Source organism: Euleptes europaea, chromosome 1 (genome assembly GCF_029931775.1).
Source record: "Euleptes europaea isolate rEulEur1 chromosome 1, rEulEur1.hap1, whole genome shotgun sequence".
Lineage (NCBI taxonomy): Eukaryota > Metazoa > Chordata > Lepidosauria > Squamata > Sphaerodactylidae > Euleptes > Euleptes europaea.
The window spans coordinates 17,273,608-17,294,423 of record NC_079312.1 but is presented as its reverse complement, the minus strand read 5'-3'; the positions used below and the strand labels follow the sequence as shown (position 1 = coordinate 17,294,423).

General features: G+C 49.4%; 1 protein-coding gene across 1 annotated transcript; it reads right to left on the bottom strand.

Moving 5' to 3' along the window:
• Positions 1 to 7,753: 7,753 nt before the first annotated feature.
• On the bottom strand, positions 7,754 to 20,124 carry AGPAT1 (1-acylglycerol-3-phosphate O-acyltransferase 1). The gene is made up of 6 exons (XM_056846137.1): positions 19,938 to 20,124; positions 15,117 to 15,250; positions 11,908 to 12,083; positions 10,792 to 10,887; positions 10,442 to 10,514; positions 7,754 to 8,083 (listed from the first exon to the last, which is right to left on the bottom strand). Exons 1-6 carry the CDS (start codon positions 20,120 to 20,122, stop codon positions 7,941 to 7,943), a joined length of 807 nt encoding a protein of 268 aa, XP_056702115.1. The 5' UTR covers positions 20,123 to 20,124; the 3' UTR covers positions 7,754 to 7,940.
• Positions 20,125 to 20,816: the final 692 nt, after the last annotated feature.

The window sequence follows — 20,816 nt, the reverse complement described above, 5'->3', positions numbered from 1 at the left end:
TGTGCCGCAGGGCTCCTAATGTATTATTAGTCAAGTATTTAACTTGTCCCTGATGACTGCCCTGTAAATGGCAAAAGGGTAGCTGTGTTGGTCTGACATAGCAATAGAAAGCAAAAATCCAGTGGCTAACAACATTTATTTCGATGAGTCTCCTGCCAATATGCCCCAGAAAAATTTCCCCGATACAGTGATATAGAGATCACTTTGCCTGGAGAAAATGGCTGCTTTGGCAATTGGACTCTATGGCATTGAAGTCCCTCTGCTCCCGAAACCCCACAGGCTCCACCCCCAAAATCTCCAGGTATTTCCCAACCTGGAGCTGGTAACCTTACTGTCAGTCAGTGTGGTTCTTCCAAAGGTTGCCAATGGAAAAACAGAGTTTCATTACCTGTAACTGTTGTTCATCTGATGGATCTTCTATTTGCTACTTGATTCTGAAATGTCTCCAGCGAGGATGGCTTTGGCAAATCCCAGCTATTAGGCAGTCTGTGTGGTGTAGTGGCTAGAGTGTTGAACTAGGATCGGGTGGGGGGACCCAGGTTCAAAGCCCCATTCTGCCACGGAAACTTGCTGGGTGACCTCAGGTCTGTTACACACACACTGCCTAACCTACCTCACAGGGCTGCTGTGAGGATAAAATGGAGGAGAGGAGAACAAAGTAAGCCAGTTTGGGTCCCCGTTGGGGAGAAAGGCAGGGCATAAATGAAGTAAATGAGTATTATTTAGAAATAGAGGCTCCAATCCTGCTACATAGTCATGCCTAAACCCCAATGAAACTAGAGCCATAACCAAATTTAAATTCATTTATGCACATATGAATTTCTGTTATACTCCCAGATAGTTTCAGAGGGTACCCATGTTGGTCTGCAGAAGAGCTAGATTCAAGTCCAGTTGCACTTTAGACACATAGTTAAATTGTGGAACTCCCTGCCCCAGGATGTGGTGATGGCTGCCAACTTGGAAGGCTTTAAGAGGGGAGTGGACATGTTCATGGAGGAGAGGGCTATCCAGGGCTACTAGTCTTGATTCATATCTGTTCTCTCTAGGATCAGAGGAGCATGCCTATCATACGAGGTGCTGTGGAACACAGGCAGGATGGTGCTGCTGCAGACGTCTTGTTTGTGGGCTTCCTAGAGGCACCTGGTTGACCACTGTGTGAACAGACTGCTGGACTTGATGGGCCTTGGTCTGATCCAGCAGGGCTTTTCTTGTGTTTTTAGAGACCAACAAGATTTTCGGGATATGAATTTTTGAGAGTCAAAGCTCCTTTTCTTAGTATCTGAAGCTTAGACTCTTGTTGGTTTCTAAGGGGCTAGTGGACTCAACTCTAGTTCTTCCACACCACAACAGTGCTCTGATAGGCAGCAGCTCTCCAGGGTCTCAGGCTTTCCCAACACCCAGGTGCCCTTTTAACCTGCAGAAGGTCCCAGGTTCAATCCCCGGCATCTCCAGTTAAAGGGACTAGGCGAGTAGGTGATGTGAAAGACCCCTGCCGGAGACCCTGGAGAGCCGCTGCCGGTCTGAGTAGACCGACTTCGATGGACCCAGTATAAGGCAGCTTCATGTGTTCATGTGAATGCCAGGGACTGAACCCTGGGCCACCTCCTCACAAACCTGTGGACCTCTTGGTGGTTTCTGTTAAAATTCGAGTCCAGTAGCCCCTTAGAAACCAACAAGGTTTATCAGGGTTGGAGCTTTGACTCTCAAAAGGCAAATCTTGTATCTGACAAAGGAAGCTTTGACCCTTGGAAGCACACACCCTGAAACTCTTGTTGCTCTCTAAGGTGTTATACTCTGGTTTCTCTTCGAGTTGTTTTCTGTTACCCAAGAAGGTCGGACCAGAACCAACGGGTTGAAATTAAATCAAAAGAGTTTCTGTCTAGACATTAGGAAGAATTTTCTAAGTTAGAGTGGTTCCTCAGTGGAACAGGCTTCCTCGGGAGGTGGTGGGCTCTCCTTCCCTGGAGGTTTTGAAGCAGAGGCTAGATGGCCACCTGTCAGCACTGCTGATTCTGTGACCTTAGGCAGATGATGACAGAGAGGGCATCTTGGCCATCTTCTGGTCACTAGGGGTGTGGAGGGGGGAGGTACTTGTGAATTTCCTGCATTGTGCAGGGGGTTGGACTTAATGGCCCAGGTGGTCCCTTCCAACTCTATGATTCTATGATTCATATTGTATATATCTTCCACTACTGGACTTGAATCTAGCTGTTCTACTGCAGACGGACACGGCCGTCCGAAGAAACTGCTTTGGTGGATTCAGTGGGGCTTAGCTGTAACTAGCAGGCCAAACAGCTCAGCTTAGCCAGTTTGTCAGAACTTTTTTTAGCTAAGCAGGGTTGGCCACAGTCGGCACTTAGATGGGAGACCACCAAGGAAGATAGGGGTTGCTGTGCAAAGGAAGGCAGCGGTAAACCACCTCTGCACGTCTCTTGCCTTGAACACTCTGCAGATGGGGTTGCCGTGAGTCAGTTGCCACTTGATGACACACTATCTATTCATTAGTTGTGACTAATTTAGCTGGACTGAGGCCAAATCCTGCTTGTGAACCCAGTGTGTTGCGGAAGAGATTGCATCAGGGAGACCTGGGTTCAAATCTACACCCGTGACCCTTGTTTTATCACTTGGGGGCTACGTGCCATCTCTCACTGAGGCTAAAAACAGATCCGTCTGCACACGCTGCCCTCATTCGTTCATCTTTATTACAGCCAAAGGCCAGCATAAGATATAAAATGTACACACTGCCCTGAATTCTTAGCGCTGGGTCTCAAAAATAAGGGGGATGGTTTCTGAATTTGTGACCTGGTTTGGATCAATCTGGGGACACCTGGTTGGCTACTGCTGGAGCCCAGAGAACCGTTTTAGATGACTTTTGGATCTGACCCAGCCGCTTTTCACACCGTTTCTATATAAATATATATCAAATTAAAAAGTACGTTTTAAACATATACACATTTGAGTAGTAATTGGTTCAGAGAAGGGAGCCGCTTTCGTTCTGGGGAACTAGCACGCCTACTAAGGCTCCGTCCTGATTTTCAAGAGCGGTACCTGGATGTAAAAAGGGGGTGGGGTACCCACGGCTGGCCGGAAAATGCGTGCTCCAAAGCGTCCAAGGTCTGCAGCCCCAGGGAGCATGCGCCAACGGAGAGAAGCCAACACAGCGCAAAACAGAATGCTCCCATGTTGACAGGTTTCCCACAAAACCGCCTCAGGATGGCCTGGGAACAGAATGAATCTCAAAGCTGACCGCCTCCAGCATGCTCTGTGAAGCCCTTGTCACCTGTCAGCACTCGATTTCGGGGCACTCCATCGCTCTTCGGCTCTCAGAGCAGTCTCCTGCCTCCTTCCCCTTTCTGTGCAGGTTGCTGTGCTCCTGCCGCTGCCTTTAGCGAGAAGGGCAGGATAATCGTGCTGCTATTTTACGGGTATCGACGGCTGAGAAAACGGATGAGAGAGCCTGCCGCCGTGTCCCTGGTACACACGTTACCTTGTGGAGTGGCCAGGTCAGAGGACCTATTATCTTAGGTGCTGTGGAACACAGGCAGGATGGTGCTGCTGCAGCCTTGTTTGGGTGCTTCCTAGAGGCACCTGGTTTGGCCACCGTGTGAACAGATGGCTGGACTTGATGGGCCTGGGTCTGATCCCGCGGGGCTTTTCTTACGTCCTTATGACCCTGCGCCACAGGTAATCCAGTCCGAACGATGCAGCCAACAGCAGCGTCAGCCAAAGCGGAGCAAATTCATTGTTAAAAATAGTAAAAGATCATTTTCCATAAGGAAGGGGTTTATCGAAGGAGGGGTTTTACTGAGGAAGAGTTTTCATTACAGTGAAATCACGCTGGGTGACACATCGTGGGTGGAAGCTCTAAATGTGAACGGGAAGCCAGATTGTCATTCATAACGCTCGGAAGAAGGCAAAGGCCTTCTTGGTCAGAACGACAGCCAGACTACAGTTACAAGACAATGCAACTCACTGCAAACCACCCAGCCAAACACGAAGTATGACTTTGCCAGGTGTTCGTAAAACCCCGTTTTGGTTTTCAACAGATCCTGCGGTGAGCCGCCACACATGGTTAACAGGGCTGTGTTTGGCCACGGAGAACATGGGGAGAGGGCAGGCTGTCCCTTGCCAAAGGCTGGGCAGCCATCTGTTGGGAATGCTCTAACTTTGGACTAGATCTCATAGAATCATAGAGCTGGAAGGGACCACCAGGGTCATCTAGTCCAACCCCCTGCACAATGCAGGAAACTCACAACTACCTCCCACCCCACACCCTGACCCCTACTCTGTGTCCAGAAGGTGGCCAAGATGCCCTCCCTCCCATGAACTGCCCAAGGTCATAGCATCAGCACTGCTGACAGATGGCCATCTAACCTCTTCTTAAAAACCTCCAGGGAAGGAGAGCTTACCACCTCCTGAGGAAGCCTGTTCCACTGAGGAACCGCTCTAACTTAGAAAATTCTTCCTAATGTCTAGACGGAAACTCTTCTGATTTAATTTCAACCCGTTGGTTCTGGTCCGACCTTCTTGAGCAACAGAAAACAACTCGGCACCCTCCTCTGTATGACAGCCCTTCAAGTACTTGAAGATGGTTATCATATCCCCTCTCAGTCTTCTCCTCTTCAGGCTAAACATACCCAGCTCCTTCAACCTTTCCTCATCTCGACCAGGCCCCTCCTTACTCTATTGTGTAGTCCAGGGACAGGAGGCCACGAAGCAACCTGGGCAAAACAGGGATTCCCTACACCAGAGGTCCTTAACCTTTTCGAGCCAGCAGACCCCTTCAGAATCCCAACACATATAACATTAAAATAATGACTTATAAGGATTAGAAAATATTAATACAAAGGAGACACCAGATATTTGTAGGGAGGGAGGAAGTCGGTGGGGAAGTCAATTATAATTAATTATATTTAATACTGAAGACATACACCTAATAATTCTTTAATTTTTTTATCGAGTCAAAGATTGGTATATAGGATGTATTGTCAAATGAGATGTAGAGCAATGATTGAAAAAATAATAAAACTATATATTAAAAAAAAAGAAGAATCCCAACACAAGATGGCTGACACGAAACGGCTGCCGCAGGAGGCACAACCAGTCGGGAAACAGCTGCTACAGCTGAGCTTTGGTTACCCAGTGAAGATCCTCGTGGTTTTGGCAGCAGCTGCAGCCACAGCACGTTTTTTAAAAAATCTGCAGGGCCAATCAGAAGTCTTGGTGGGCAGAAGCCCCACCTGGCTCCACCCACTTGGTGGGCACCAGGAAAGGGAGTCAGCAGGTGCCACGGCGCCCACAGGCACCATATCGGGAGACACCTGCCCTACACCCCTTTTAAAAAACCTACATCTTCACAAGGGTAGAGGTTACTAGCGACTTCTGTACTGTGTCCGATGGGGTGCCGCAGAATACGAGGGTCCGCGTGGCATCACATGCTATCCACAGCCCTGAAATGCAGAGCAATCGCCAGTTTTCAACAGCCTCGGGGGAGGAGGAGGAAGAGGGGGAAGAAAAAGAAGAGTTGGATTTTACATGCTGACTTTTTCTACCACTTAAGGAAGAATCAAACCGGCTTACAATCGCCTCCCCTTCCCTGCTCATGTGGAGGAGTGGGGAATCAAACCCGGTTCTCCAGATCAGACTTTACCGCTCCAAACCACCGGCTTACAATCACCACCCCTCCCCACAACAGACACCCAGTGAGGTAGGTGGGGCTGAGAGAGTGTGACTAGCCCAAGGTCACCCAGCTGGCTTCATAAAAGCTTCCTCTGCCCCCACCCAGAGGGGTAGGGCATACACAGGCATGACCATCCACTGCTCTTCGCCGCACGCCGGCAGAACAAGAGGCGACACACGAGGATGGGGCTCGTTTGAGGGTCTTTATTAAAAGCAGGAAGATCTCGGGAACACAGACTTGGCGACGCCCCCTTCGATCGGCGTTTCCCGCCCCCCCTCCAGCAACGGTTCTCCCCCTGCCCCTTCTCCCAAGGCAAGGCATCACACTTCACCGGAGGAAGGACAGGCAAATGGGGGTCTTCGACTGGGGAGAGTTCAGAGATATTCCGGAGAGGGAGGTGGGGGAACGCAAAAAGATTCCCCAAAGGCAGAACAGGAGCAGAGGCTAGTCCCCCCCACCAAAAACAGGGAATATTTGGCAAAAAAACCAAAACCCAACCCCTACCGTTCAGTGAATAAACACTGTACCACTTCTCTCATCTTCCGGGCACTTCACCCACCAGAGATATAGGCAGGTCCAGTAACCACCATTTGCAATCTCTCTCCCCCGTTTTACCCCAGATCTTGAATCCTTACACAGTTCTGCCTCCTTCCGGCCTGGGGGAAACTCTACGTATCCAGCATCAGTTCTCCCCTTCCCCACCCATATTTCTTTCTGGGTCCCTGCCTGGTCATTCCCTTCTCTCTACCCCCACAAGAAGTGGGGGTGCCTTGGCACAAAGACGTTTGCAGTCCCTAAAGTCTTTGACTCCCCCCCTGGCCTGTCATGCACCCCCAAGAGGAAGCCCCCCCCCCCACAGCTTGCGCCAATCCTTTCTCAGGTCTGTTCCCTTCACGCCCTCCCAATTCTTTCGGCTTCTTGCCCTCTGGGGAGACTTTCACCTGAGATTAAGGCCGCCTTCCTCACCTCAGAGAGTCCGCTGCATGGCTCTCCTTCCCTCCCCCTGTAAATTTCTGCTGGGGGGGGGGCGCTGTATTTATTGATCCCACACTGACCTCGGGTTAAGAAGAAGTGGGGGGACAGGAGAAAGGAGGGTTATTTTTCAACACTGAGAAAGGGACAGGAGGGCATGAATGTCATATTCTCCAACCCCCCCCTCGCTGCCGTAGTAGGATCCATCGCTCCCCTCCCCCATTTCTCCCCCCCCCAAAAGTGGAACACCCCAAGACTTACCTCTCAAACAAAATTCAACCGGAGCAGAAAGTCACATGATCTCGGCCCCCTCCCCAAACACACACGCACGCACACAAAGATCTCCTTCTTGCTCTCCCTCACCCGTTCAGGCGAGGGATTCAGAGCTCAAGTGCATACCCCATTCTCCCACCCCATCGTTCTCCTTCAGCGAGGGAAGCCGTCTTGTCCATGATTTTTTTTTTTTTAATTAGAGCCTCCCTTCAGTCCCAGGAGGTCATCTTCAGGCAAAAAACAAAAGAAAACCCAACCTGTCCTCGCTGGAGAGGAGGACAGATCCAAGTACACAGCTTTCTTCTCGGGCTGAGTCGGAAACGGATCCCTCTGGGAGAGGATGGAGCAGATCGAGGTTGATGAAGCCGTTCCTTCAAGCTCCCTTTCACAAAAAGCTGGGATGGGGTCAGTCCCGGACCATCAATTCGGTTTAAGTGCGGAGGGGATCACGCTAGCCTCCCCCTCCCCCGCCACTACTTGGACCCATCTCCCCCTCTGCTTCCCTCCCATTAGAATTCAAGGGGGGGGGGGGTTCCAGTTCACACGATGTCTGGGATCCAGTTCATGAGAGAGTGTCTCTACCCCCCCATGTGGGGATTGGAGCGGTTGAGTCCAAGAGGTCCAAGCGGAATGGTTCACAGCAACAAAACAAGGAGTGGAGGGAGGGACTGTACCACGTACCTGGGGTCAGAAGGGGAAAGGGGGGGAGGAGAATAGGCTAGTATTCCGGTCCAGAACTGAAGGAAGAAACGGGCACGGCTGGGATCAACTCTGCCTAGGCAGCTCCTTGTGGGCGTGGCCGAGTTAAGCCCCACCCCCATGCAAGACACCGCCGCCAATCCATCCTCTCCATGCTTGACGGTAGCACGACTCTCACACTCCTGGTCCTGTTGCTGGGAATAAGCTCCGCCCTCTTCCATTGCGGCCCCGCCTCCTCTGCTCCTCACGGGCACAAGCAGCTCCCAGACCCCACCCTGGAGCTCTCTAGGGCTGGAGAGTCGGGGGAGAAGGGGGGTCACTGTGGGGCACCCAGCTCCCCCGAGAGCCCCTCAAAGGCAACGAGCATGGCCTGGCGCACCCGGTCCGTCAGGGCTGGCACGTCGTCGGCGCTCAGCCCCCGTGTGGCCATGGGAGGCAAGACCTGGACGGGGCAGCGCCCTGTGATGGAGAAGACAGACGGGGAAGCAGCAGCGGCAGCAGCAGACGGCAGAGAGGGAAATCCGGGGCAGGCAAGGGGATGGGAATTCAGCGGGAGTACAGATGGAAACAAGAGGAGGGAGGGAAGAGAAAAAACAGAAATGGCATTAGAGTGGAGATGGCAAGAGGCCTGGCAGGAGGAATGCCCACCGATTCCTTGAACTCTGGTAAAATTAAACAAGTCCTCAACATGTCAACCGACTCCCTAACAAAATATTATTCCATGGAGTGTGAGCTTTCCTCCGAGTCGGAGCGCTCTTCCTCAGATGCTCGAAGGGGGCCTCGATCCAAGGAAGTAAGCATGGACTCACGAAAAGCTCACGCCGGGGTCCATTTCTGTCAGCCCTCAAAAGGTGCCGCTGGACTCCTGCTCGATTCTCCTGCCAGAGGACCAACGCAGCCGCCCCTTCTGAAACCGCCTCCTCCCCGCAGCCTTCTAAAAAGTGGAGAGGGAGAGGAAGGCTATTGTCTGCACTTCCCCCCCCCCAACAAACAAAAGGGCTCCTCCAAGAGCTTTCCTGCTTGTTGCCCTCTACAACAGGGCACCTGTCTAAGGAAAATCGTGTCCATCCATACAGATATCACAGGACCCAAACTCCAAGGCCCGGTTGAACTGCCAGGAGCACCCCACCCTGCCAGGCCTTGTGCCCTTTGGCTTATTCATAACACCCAAACCAGTTATCACAGTTACTGCTCAAGAGAGTTTCAGAGGGTAGCCATATTGGTCTGCAGTAGATTTGGGTCCAGTAGCACATTAGAGACCGACAAGACTTTCTGGGCGTAAGACTTCGAAAGTCAAAGCGCCTTTCCCATCTGACGAATGGAGCTTTGACTCCCAAAAGCTTAAGCCCCCCAAAAACTTGTTGGTCTCTAAGGTGCTACTGGACCCGAATCCTGCTGAAGACTCTCAAACCAGAGACTGAGAACTTGCTGATTTCAAGGTACTGTGAGTCACAATAGTGGCCATGCTGGTTCAGCCATTAGTCATCGCTAACCAGGAGAGGCGCAAAGGGCCAGCCAATGGGAAAGGGGGAAGGAGCACATCAGCCAATCGGGAGCAGCCTATTGGACTCTGCAATATATGAACTGTGGCAAAGAGACCAAACATGCTTAATCCTCCATCTCAACCTGCTCTTCGGCACCCCCGTATCTCAGGCTACGAATCAACATCCCCTCTTCCTCTGACCAACATCTCTGGCCGGCTCACTGGTTCGATACGCTGTGTGATAATTAAAATCAAATCAAGTGGGCCGGCACACCCTGGCATGCCAGCTAAGCACACCTTGGCTTTTGATTTTAAAAGGTGAAAGATCTTGTTTGTGTCGATTACTGCTCAATTATGAAGCGATCACAGCGAGTATTCCTTAAAAAAACTCCTTCTTTTTGCAATTTTAATGTGGAAATTACATATCATCGGCTTTATCCCTTGCCGAGGATCGTGCCCCATTGCCCCACCAACTCAGTTTCCCTTCCCCTTATCAAAACAGTGACTTCGCCAAGGGGCAATGGATTTCACAGGTGCCCCAAGGGCCAATGTCTGGCTCGGGAGCAGCAAAGTGCTTGGTGTTTGAATTCTGCAGGATGTTCTTCTCTCAAGAGGCCACAGACATTATCCTTAAACTTCAATTTGTCTCCCTGCCACCCTTTTGGGGTCAGGCCAGGTGCCAATACATTTTATCACTGGTTGGCATTACATACATCCGTAAACATTGGTAATTTCATACCAGATTTTTGTGTGAGCAAGTTTCCGCGTTGCAAGACCCGTGGTTTGTGTTAACAGTATCAGGCCACACAAGATATAAGGTTTTCTAATTTCAGATTAAAAAATACCTTGTAAGGTGTATTTCTGGATGTGCCTTTAATAATCATGTTTTGTATTTATGACCACTGAGGAAGGCTCAATAGATCGAAACAAGTATGGTCGTGTATTGGTCATTTATAATGAGTGTATTATCAACTGTGTTTGAGATCTCTGTAACAGTTTATACTGATGGTTTTATATGTAGCCTGTATCCCAGGCCCTGTGTTTTTAACTAACGAATTGTGTACACCAGTGGTTCCCAAACTTTTTGAGTCATGGAGCACTTTTCAGGAGATAAATTTATCATGAAGCACTAATTTTCACCTAGTACCTATATACTAAACCGAATGACAGCAGTATTTTTCTTTCCAATCTCTTCACAGAACACTAGGAGATATTTCGTGGAGCACCACTCCGTGGAACACAGTTTGGGAACCGCTGGTGTACACCATATAATAAAAATAATTCTTTTGTTATAGATTTTACAGGTTAACGAAAGGCCAGAGAGTCAGACTCACCCGTAGTAAAGCGCCTTTCCTTCTTACTGTAGAAATCCCGGTAGGAGGAGATCACAACTGGGATGACTGGAACCTAGGGGGGCGAGGGGAGGGACCAGAGGAAAAAAAGGTAAAAAACAAAACTAAGAGAACGGTTAAAAAAAAAAACCCCTCACCTGCCCAAATTTAGATACAAGGCTGTGGTGCCAATGTGGCAAAAAGCTGATGAACCGGTCTGAACAGCACAGCAGAGAAAGGGGCACACCCCAGGCATGTAGAGGTGCCAGGTGTTGCGAATTCTGAGCACGGGCTGAGTTTGTCGAGGTGGAGCAGAGGGAATGCGGAGAAGCAGAAGATGCCCCGTCCCTTACCTGGGCCTGCACGGCCAAGTGGAAGGCACCCCGCTTGAAGGGCAGCATGGAGCCGCTGTGATTCCTGGTGCCTTCTGGGAACACCCAGACCCGGACCTGTGGGGGGTGGGGGGGCAAAGGAGACCACGTGAGTTGCTGCCTTCAACCACCTACAGACATACACCTGGGGCAAAGTCACCGTCATCGCCCCCCCCAAGCCCCTCTAGAGATTAGCTTTTTAAAGGTGGCGAGAGATTACTGCAGCGCCCCGCCAAGCCAGCAACCCTTTGATCACTTGCTCCAGATTCCCCTGCCTTGGGATCACAGCGCAATAAGAACGTAAGAAAGGCCATGCTGGATCAGACCAAGACCCATCAAGTCCAGCAGTCTGTTCACACAGTGGCCAACCAGGTGCCTCTGGAAAGCCCCCAAACAAGACAACTGCAGCAGCACCATCCTGCCTGTGTTTCACAGCACCCAATATAATAGGCATGCTCCTCTAGTCGCCATGAATACCCCTCTCCTCCATGAACATGCCCACTCCCCTCTTAAAGTCTTCCAAGTTGGCAGCCATCACCACATCCTGGGGCAGGGAGTTCCACGATTTAACTATGCATTGTGTGAAGAAATACTTCATTTTCTCTGTTTTGAATCTCTCACCCTCCAACTTCAGCAGCTGACCCTGCCTTCTGCTATTTCCCAAAAGCATTTTCCCTGGCCCCTGGATACACTGTGGCCGAACAGAGGACTACGCCATAAATTTTGCATGGACACCACATTCTGAGGCACTCAACCTCTGAATCTCAGCGTCAGGAGACAACATCAGGGGGAACGCCTCAGGTCTCTGTGTCCTGTTGTTCTCTCTAGAGGAACTGGTTGGCAACTGTGTGAGACAGGGATGCCGGACTAGATGGACCACTGGTCTGATCATGCAGAGCTCTTCTGATGTTCTTAAACAGAAATTTTAAATTGGACAACTTTCCACCGGCACCTCTCTCTTGGGCCCTCCATCCATGCTTGCCCTTCCCTCTCCCTCATTATGAAGAAGCTCCCCAGCTGCCCCATCCCTTTCTTCCCCCACCTGCCTTCCTCCGAGATCTCCCATGATCCTCTGCTCCCCCACCCCACGGGACTCACATCCTCACGCAGCATCGTCTGGGCGGCCTCTGACATGACGCTGATGGCGTCGTCCGTCTTCTTGCGGTTGATGAAGATGATGCCCCCCAGCCAGCAGGCCAAGCCCACCGTGCCCATGTACATCAGCTCCTTCTTGGCGATCGGCACGCACCGGTCTGGAAGCACCTCCATCAACCCTGGGGAGGAAACGGCCGAGGTCAGTCGCGGCAATGGCCGAGGCAGCCCCGACCACTCCAGGGTGGGGCCTTCCCACCATGGCCCTGCACAGGCCGGAGGCTACACAAGCCCCTGCCCACCTGGAAAGCGCCCCCTGCTGGTATCCTCCCCTGCCCCTTCCTTTTCTTTGCCCCTTTCCCCATACTCCCTGTCCTACTGTTCCTGATCCTCTCCTTGCTGTGCCTTCTCCACCCTTGCCCTCCTGGCCTCTTGGAGGGATTTGGGCCTCGCAGAGGTCTGTCTTTGCCAACCTCCTTGGTGTATATTTTATAGGGGTTATGGAATTAGGGCACCGTCTGTGTTTTAAATTGAGTCTAGATTTGTGATTTTAATAGGGTATGTTTTAATCAATGCATTTGTAGTTGTATATTTTTGCTGGAAGCCACCCTGAGCCCTGCCTTGGCTGGGACGGTGGGGTATAAATTCTACTGTTATTGTTATTATTATTATTAATAATAATAAGTGTGTGTTAAGTGCCGTCAAGTCGCTTCTGACTCATGGTGACCATATGAATCAATGTCCAAAATGTCCTATCTTTGACAGCCTTGCTCAGATCTTGCAAATTAAGGGCAAATTAAGGCTTCCTTTATAGAGTCCATCCACCTCTTGTTGGGTTTTCCTCTTTTCCTGCTGCCTTCGACTTTTCCTAGCATGACTGTCTTCTCCAGTGACTCCTGTCTTCTCATAATGTGAACAAAGTACCACAGCCTCAATTTAGTCACTTTAGCTTCTAGGGTCAGTTCAGGTTTGATTTGATCTATAACCCACTGATTTGTTTTTTTGGCAGTCCACGGTATCTGAAACACTCTCCTCCAACACCATATTTCAAAGGAATCTATTCTCTTCCTATCAGCTTTCTTCAATGTCCAGCTTTCACACCCAAACATAGCAATAGGGAATACGATGGCATGAATTAATCTAATCTTGGTGGCCAGTGACACATCCTTACACTTCAGTATTACTATTATTATTACTATTATTATTATCCTTACACTTAATTATTAATACTACTAATAAAATATATAAATGTTATTAAATAAATATTGATATTTATAATATTTATTTAATTAATAATATTTATATATTTATTATATAATATATAATAAATATAATAACAGTAATAATAATATCCACGAATAGTCACTATTCTGTCACCCAGCAAGATTTACATATTCAGCAGCTGAACTTGCCTTGAACCCTGCTCCTCCACCCCAGGATGTCTGCCTGATCGCCTGGGGTAACTAAAAAACCCACTTCCAGGTGACCAAAACAACACATTTCTGAGAGTTGGAAAAAAAGAGCTGGTTCCTGGTGTTCCAACGGACTGTTAACAGGTGATGTTTGTGGACAGGTAAGTGACTGCGGCTTGTGGGGGGGGGAGGGGGGGACAAGCAAGCTTCTAAACATTGTCGTGCAAAAGAGAAGCCTGTGGCTGATTCTCCCAGTTCACCCATCTTTCTGGAGGCAAGTGTTTAACAGCTGGCCATTCTCAGTAGTCACGCATTATACATTTTTCTTTTTTACAAGCCAGCAGCCCATTCAAGTCTCAAGTGAGCTTTCCTGCAGGATGGGGGGGGGGTCAGATCTACTTTTAAAATATAGTCCAGATGTCACGCAAAACCGTGACTTGATTTAATGAGTGTTTAGTCTGATCATCCAAAGACAAGCCCAGTCCATGACTATGATTTGCGAGGGTGCATCAGGAACCCAAGTTGGAAGCTGGCTTCTAAACCAGTTAGCCTTGGCTACGGTTACGCAAGATGCCAGAATGGGGACAGCCTGGCTTGTTCCTCGGCACCATTCTCATTACAACTTAGGCCAGTACACCAGCAGATTCTCTGCTGGGGGACAAAGAGAAAGCGATGACATCAGCGTTTGTAAAGGCCAATCAGGGCTTGAATGATCGCCTTTGAGCCAATCTGGGTTTCAGAAACTAATCCCAGTTGAAATACATCATGGGTCCATGTTACATCCAAAAACCTGCCCCTTTGAATGGCTTCAGGGGAACAGCCAAGCACAGAGTGTGCTGAAGGAGCCCCGTTTCAGAGGCCTTCTCTCCTTTAGGCACAGGAGGGAAGGTCTTTGGTAGGGGCTCCGTTGACGTACGCAAGGGACAGAGGTAGCATGGGGCAGAGGCAGAAGAATCAGCTATGCCAGGGAAGGATTGCGTGTCGGAATGCTCCAGCATGATAAACTCCTTGCAAAGAGAATACCAACGCTAGAAGAAAAACAGAGGCAGGGCTTGGTGTCAGCAGTGCAATTTATATTTGCACAGAGTTTCTCTATGAGAAAAAGCTAAAGCCCGCCACCGGCAGTCTGAAGTGGTATGGTCTATTCCACCACCCAAGTCTCCTGCATGTGTGAACAATGCCAGCAGCAACACACAGGTGCGTTGTCCAAAAGCAACACATGCTTTCCCCTCTCCATGCACCCCCCCTTTTTAAATTCACAATTTACAAGGAAGATACAAAGGAATCCCTTTTATTGATAGGTATTGTCCATGTAAGACTGGGGATCCTGAACACTTAACTCACGTGCTGTTGTACTGCCAGCTTTACATGAGGCCGAGGAATACTTATATTAAACCCCTACTGCCTAGTGAACAGAGTCTTTCAGATCAGCAGTCGGTGATGTACCTTTTATCTGATAGAAACCCTACCGTTACCCAACAAGTAGCTAGTTTTCTCCTATCTGCACAAAGGATTCGCGAGCAGTTTGTACATACTTCTAAGTAATGTCCTTTTAATGTAATCTGTTTTAACCGATTTTGTAATTCTGTTTATGGTATACTGATGTAAATGCCTAATAAAGGTAATGATGATGATTAAATTCGCAATTTAATTGGACTGGCCAATCTATGCAAAAAACATACGATTCCTTAACACTCAACCTCGACATTGGAATGGGACAAAAACGTTTGGCCAATGATGATGAACAGACACACACACACGTGGGTAGTCTTCTGGCAGTCTGGCGAATTCCCCCCAGCATACCTAGCAAGTCCAACGAGCTCTGGTGGTTGGAGACCACCACGTAAGGTTCCTTGATATTGAAGTTCTCTATCCCCCGCACCTCAATCTTGATCCCGTACAGGTACTTCACATGCAGCATCATGGATCTGATTACTCTGGACATGAGGAGGAGGAAAAGAAAGCGGGTGACGCTTGGAATAGGGAACAGATGTCACACATTTCTACAGGCCCAACTGTTGGGACCTGTCAAGGGGTTACCACAATCCCCCTTGTGGCCAAGAAGAGCGCTATGTGGTCCTGGAAGAACAAACCTACCTTATCCCTAACAGAGGGGCTCCCCCTACAGGTCATCATCACTGGTGCACTAACTCCACCCACCTCCATCTCCCGCCCGAGATTGCATATTTACAATAAATACACATGTTCTTAAAACCATCCTCACTACAGGCGGATCTGTACACTGAAAAGAGGAGGGAAGAAGGAAGCTACACAAGAGGGAAGCAGAAGCATCTCTTTCTCTCTCTCTCTCTCTCTCTCTCTCTCTCTCTTTCACTACGTTCCCAGCCCTTCCCCTTCCTACATTACTTCATGGATGGCCTCCCCTCCCTGACTGTCACCTTGTCCAGTTCGCACATGGTTATTTCCCCCCCCCCCGATTTCATTTTTACAACCTGTAAATGTCTAGGGGCATTTGTACAGAGGCAAGTCACATGGGTAGACAGATGTATGAAGACCCAGGAGAAACAGGAAACGTGATTCTTTTGCCTGTGTGTACAGTGCCATCAAGTCACAGCCGACTTACGGCGATCCCAGCAAGGGGCTTTCAAGGCAAGGGATTAAGCAGAGGTGGTTGAACACACACACACATGAAGCTGCCCTATACTGAATCAGAGACCCTTGGTCCATCAAAGTCAGTACTGTTTACTCAGACCGGCAGCTGCTCTCCGGGGTCTCAGGCAGGGGTCTTTCACATCACCTACTTGCCTAGTCCCTTTAACTGGAGATGCCGGGGATCTCCAGTTAAATCCAGTTCACCAGATCAGAGTCCACCACTCCAAACCACCACCCTTAAACACTACAGTCGTCTTGTTTAGGGGCTTCCTAGAGGCACCTGGTTGGCCACTGTGTGAACAGACTACTGGACTTGATGGGCCTTGGTCTGATCCAGCAGGGCCTTTCTTATGTGCAGGGCCTTTCTTATGTTCTTATGTACACCACGCCTGTCTGACAAAGGCTTCTAAGAACCACAGAGAACTGACAGGACAGACAGACCAAGAGTTCGACTCAGTTCACCTCCCGAGCTCTGTGTGGAAAGCTAGTATGTCAGCACACGTGGGAGATAAGGAGCTATAGGGGGGGGGGAATTCGAGGAAGTATTCAATCCCATAAACTCAGCCTGAAGCCAAACAATCCCAGCAACCCCTGCGCATGCCTGTGTGAGTGTTCAGCACGTGCACGCACCACAGAGCGCTTCTGCCAGGGAAGACATGACTCAGAGACAAATGAACGCATGCCGATCCAGTATGGCTTGCTCACTACCCAGCTACGCTCACTGCTTTCAGCCTCAGGCCCTTTGCACAGCTGCACGGGAATGCAGAAGGAGTCCATTTTTAAATCCGGCATCACAGACTGGTGTACAAACTGCAACGATTTGGGGTACACACACCAGGAATTATTCAGATTCAGACACCTTTATTGGCATAGGAGGAATTATTGCTGTACCCCAGAAATCCTGGAGGGTGGGGGAAGAGAAATATTCTCTCGCTCCTTGAGGATTCCTCTCCCCCAACATTTCCAATGGAAAAATTGGAAATACAGTAAAGTATTGGAAAATAAGAATAAAGCTATGCAATTCTTCTTTGGAATGAATGAAATGTTTTTAAGACAAGGTTTTACTTACTCGGAACAGGCCCTACAAGGACTTCTCCATAAGAATCTACCAGTTTGTGAGGGCTGTGATTTTTGATGTCAGATCCACGCCCAATAAATATGCCAGATCATGTATAAAATTGTACTTAAAATTATAAAAGGTAAAGGTCCCCTGTGCAAGCCCACGGGGTGAAGTAACATCCTGACGTTTCCTAGGCAGATTGTTTACGGGGTGGTTTGCCAGTGCCTTCCCCAGTCATCTTCCCTTTACCCCCAGCAAGCTGGGTACTCATTTTACCGACCTCGGAAGGATGGAAGGCTGAGTCAACCTTGAGCCGGTTACCTGAAACCAACTTCCATCGGGATCGAACTCAGGTCGTGAGCAGAGCTTGGACTACAGGACTGCAGTTTACTTCTCTGCGCCATGGGGCTCCTCACTTAAATTATAAAATAATGCATTTTTATGTTGTTGTAAGTTTAATTTCTATTACAAAGTAAGTATTGTATATATTTCAGTTTCCTCAAAATGTCAGCTTTCCCCAGAAAAGCGGTGGAGTCTGATCTGGAGAGCTGGGTTTGATTCCCCACTCCTCCACATGAGCAACTGAGGCTAATCTGGTGAACCGCATTTGTTTCCCTACACCTACACGGGGGGGGGGGAGGGAGGTAGTTGTTAATTTCCTGCATTGGGCAGGGGGTTGGTCCAGATGACCCTGGTGGTCCCTTACAACTCTATGAGTCTACGAAGCCAGCTGGGTGACCATGGGCTAGTCACAGTTCTCTGAGAACTCTCTCAGTCCCCCCTATCACACAAGGTGCCTGTTGTGTGTGTGTGTGGGGGGGAGTGACTGTAAGTGGTAGAGAGAAGCAGGATATAAAAACCAACTCTTCTTCTTCTTCTTCTGGAGGCCTGATGTGCCCTCAGGCTCCCAGGATGCTACAAGAACCTTCTGCAGTTTGACTCGTTATCTGCTGTCCCATCTCGGAAGGCCTGCTCCACCTCCTCCTCTTCCTGCGTGAGAAGTTCAAGCAGTTCACAGGAAGCTTCTGAGTCACGTCTGCTTTCAGATACTTTAGCCGTGACCCAAGGCTTTCTCCTCCCATATTCCCAGGTCAAGGATGGGCGGCCAGCCAGCCAACCCCTTCCGGCCTTCGGTTTCTCTACTACTGCTGCTGATGTAAACCCCGCCCTTCACCAGAAGCGCTCAGCCTGGCAGCCTGGTTAGTGGCACATCCTGGCGTGACTCTGTGACCCAGCTCTGCATAATTGTGGCAGAGTTAAGTCTTCTGTCAGCGGATTGCAGACGAGCCGGGGGTTCTTGCTATCACTTAGCCACATCTAGTCATCACACCTGTGCCTGAAGGAACCTTGCCAAAACTGAACCAAATCCAAACTTACGGTGGGAGAAGATCTTGCTGGATGTGCTAAGACTGAACGACGGCCTTAATCACTATTTCACACCTGTCACAGCGTGTGCATGTGTGTACTACAATTATCTTTCATACACTGTTACCAAAGTTGTATGAGCTCCCCCCAACACCCGCTGGCCAAAAGAGACCTTTCACATCCCTCGTTCTATTTGTCAGCGTGCTATTTGTCAGCGTTCTTTTTCCCCCCCTCTGAAAAACCCACCTGTAGGCATTATGATGTTTGTGACGCCTCCATGACATCACAGCAGCCTAGCCAAAGAGGATGGACTCTGAAGACCAATGCATATAAATACCCCCATGCAAGCACACGCCTTGTATATTGGGGATGCAAAGAAAAATGCCTGGTGGCCGACACCTGGGTTATTGCAGAGATTGCCTTAAATATGACTGACAGAAAATGTCAATGGCTCCTAAGTTCTACATTCCCCCACCCCTCCAAGTTGCATGCATATCTTAATATCTTAATCTTCCATCTAGACATTAGGAAGAATTTTCTAACAGTTAGAGCAGTTCCTCAGTGGAACAGGCTTCCTCGGGAGGTGGTGGGCTCTTCTTCCCTGGAGGTTTTTAAGAGGTTAGATGGCCATCTGTCAGCAATGTTGATTCGATGACCTTAAGCAGATGATGAAAGGGAAGGCATCTTGACCATCTTCTGGACATGGAGTAGGGGTCACTGGGGGTGTGTGGGGGAGGTAGTTGTGAATTTCCTGCATTGTACAGGGGATTGGACTAGATGACCCTGGTGATCCCTTCCAACTCTATGATTCTATGACTCTAATATTTCAGTTCCAAAGGAGGCCTTCATGTAGGGTACAGTAGATGGCTACTGCTTTGGGAAACTAGGAAAATGTTTACTGTTCCTTTAGTAGGCAAACTGCAATCTATTCCTGTACATACATATGCACCCTGACCTGGATGGGTCAGGCTAGCCTGATCCCGTCAGATCTTTAGAAGCTAAGCAGGGTCCGCCCTGGTTAGTACTTGGATGGGAGACCTCCAAGGAAGTCCAGTGTTGCTACGCAGAGGCAGGCAATAGCAAACCACCTCTGAGCATATCTTGCCTTGAAAACCCTGCTGGGTTGCAGTAAGTTGGCTTTGATGGTGCTGTCCACCACCACATATATACGAATGTGGGTCACTCCAAACAAGTCATCCCGCCGGGAGTTACAACTCATGGGTGAAAGGATTACAATACAAAATTATAATGTGTCCAAGCAAGAAAGCTTATTTTGGACAGAAGAGACCATGGACAGGACAGAGGTATCGGGGGGGGGGGGGAGGTGTTGCGGGGCATAGGGAAGGGGCCATGGCTCAGTGGTAGAGCATCTGCTTGATATGCAGAAGGTCCCAGGTTCAATCCCTAGCATCTCCAGTTAAAGGAACCAGGCAAGTAGGTGATGTGAAAGACGTCCGCCTGAGACCATGGAGGGCCGCTGCTGGTCTGAGTAGACAGTACTGGCTTTGATAGACCGAGGGTCTCGTTCAGTATAAGGCAGCTTCATGTGCTCGTGCGAATAAGGGAGCTGAGGGCAAGAAACTCACTTCATGTTTTCCACGTTGCGTCCGCGAAGCGCGCAGACTGGGATGACGATGATGGCCAGGAAGAGGATGTAACTGTTGTAGAAGGCCATCTTGCAGAAATACTTGAAGGTGGCGCTCCATTCGTACAGAAGTGGGACCACCACCAGGAACAGGATAAGCAGCCACTGGCCCAGAGAGATCTCCATCGTCCCTGCAACAAGAGAGGGGAAGAAGAGGAAGAGGAATCAGCTTCGTTTTCAGCTCCATCTGCTCGGTTTTTATTAACTTGCTCTCTTCCAAACCTGCTCAAAACACGTTTTGAGCCAACAACGACCTTTAACACAAACTGACATCTAAAAGGGTGTTTTTATACTGTGTTCCAAGGAACTTTATTAGGGGGTCCTAAATGAGAATGCCCTGACCTGGATGGCCCAGACTAGCCTGATCTTGCCAGACCTTGGAAATTAGGCAGGGTCAGTTCTGGTCAGTATTTGGATGGGAGACCACCAAGGAAGTCCGGGGTTGCAACGCAGAGGCAGGCAATGGCAAACCACCTCTGAACGTCTCTTGCCTTGAGAACCCCACCAAGGGGTCACCATAAGTCATCTGTGACGATGGCAAAAAAAAGGGGGGAGGGAAGAGAATATAACTTGGCTAAAAGAGAGCTCTTCACAGCCACATGAGAGCGTTAAGAGTGCATTCTTAATTCCAGCAAAGCAGCGGCGAGGCCCAACAGGCCTGGTCAACGTCCTGCAGAAAAACGTGAGCCCCAAAATGTGTCCCAGAATCCTCTGCAACATTCAGTGGTTCTGTTGCCGGAACACAGGCTTGTTGGGCAGACCAACTATCATGGAAAAAGGTCCCCCCCAAATAAAGGTAATAAATTTGAAGGCCACCAAT

Coding starts and splice junctions, on each gene's coding strand:
- AGPAT1 (XM_056846137.1), bottom strand. CDS start 20,122: ATGGAGATCTCTCTGGGCCAGTGGCTGCTTATCCTGTTCCTGGTGGTG. Junction 15,251..19,937: donor CGCAACGTGGAAAACATGAA/GTGAGTTTCTTG, acceptor CCTCATGTCCAG/AGTAATCAGATCCATGATGC. Junction 10,888..11,907: donor AGACGATGCTGCGTGAGGAT/GTGAGTCCCGTG, acceptor CACCCCCCACAG/GTCCGGGTCTGGGTGTTCCC.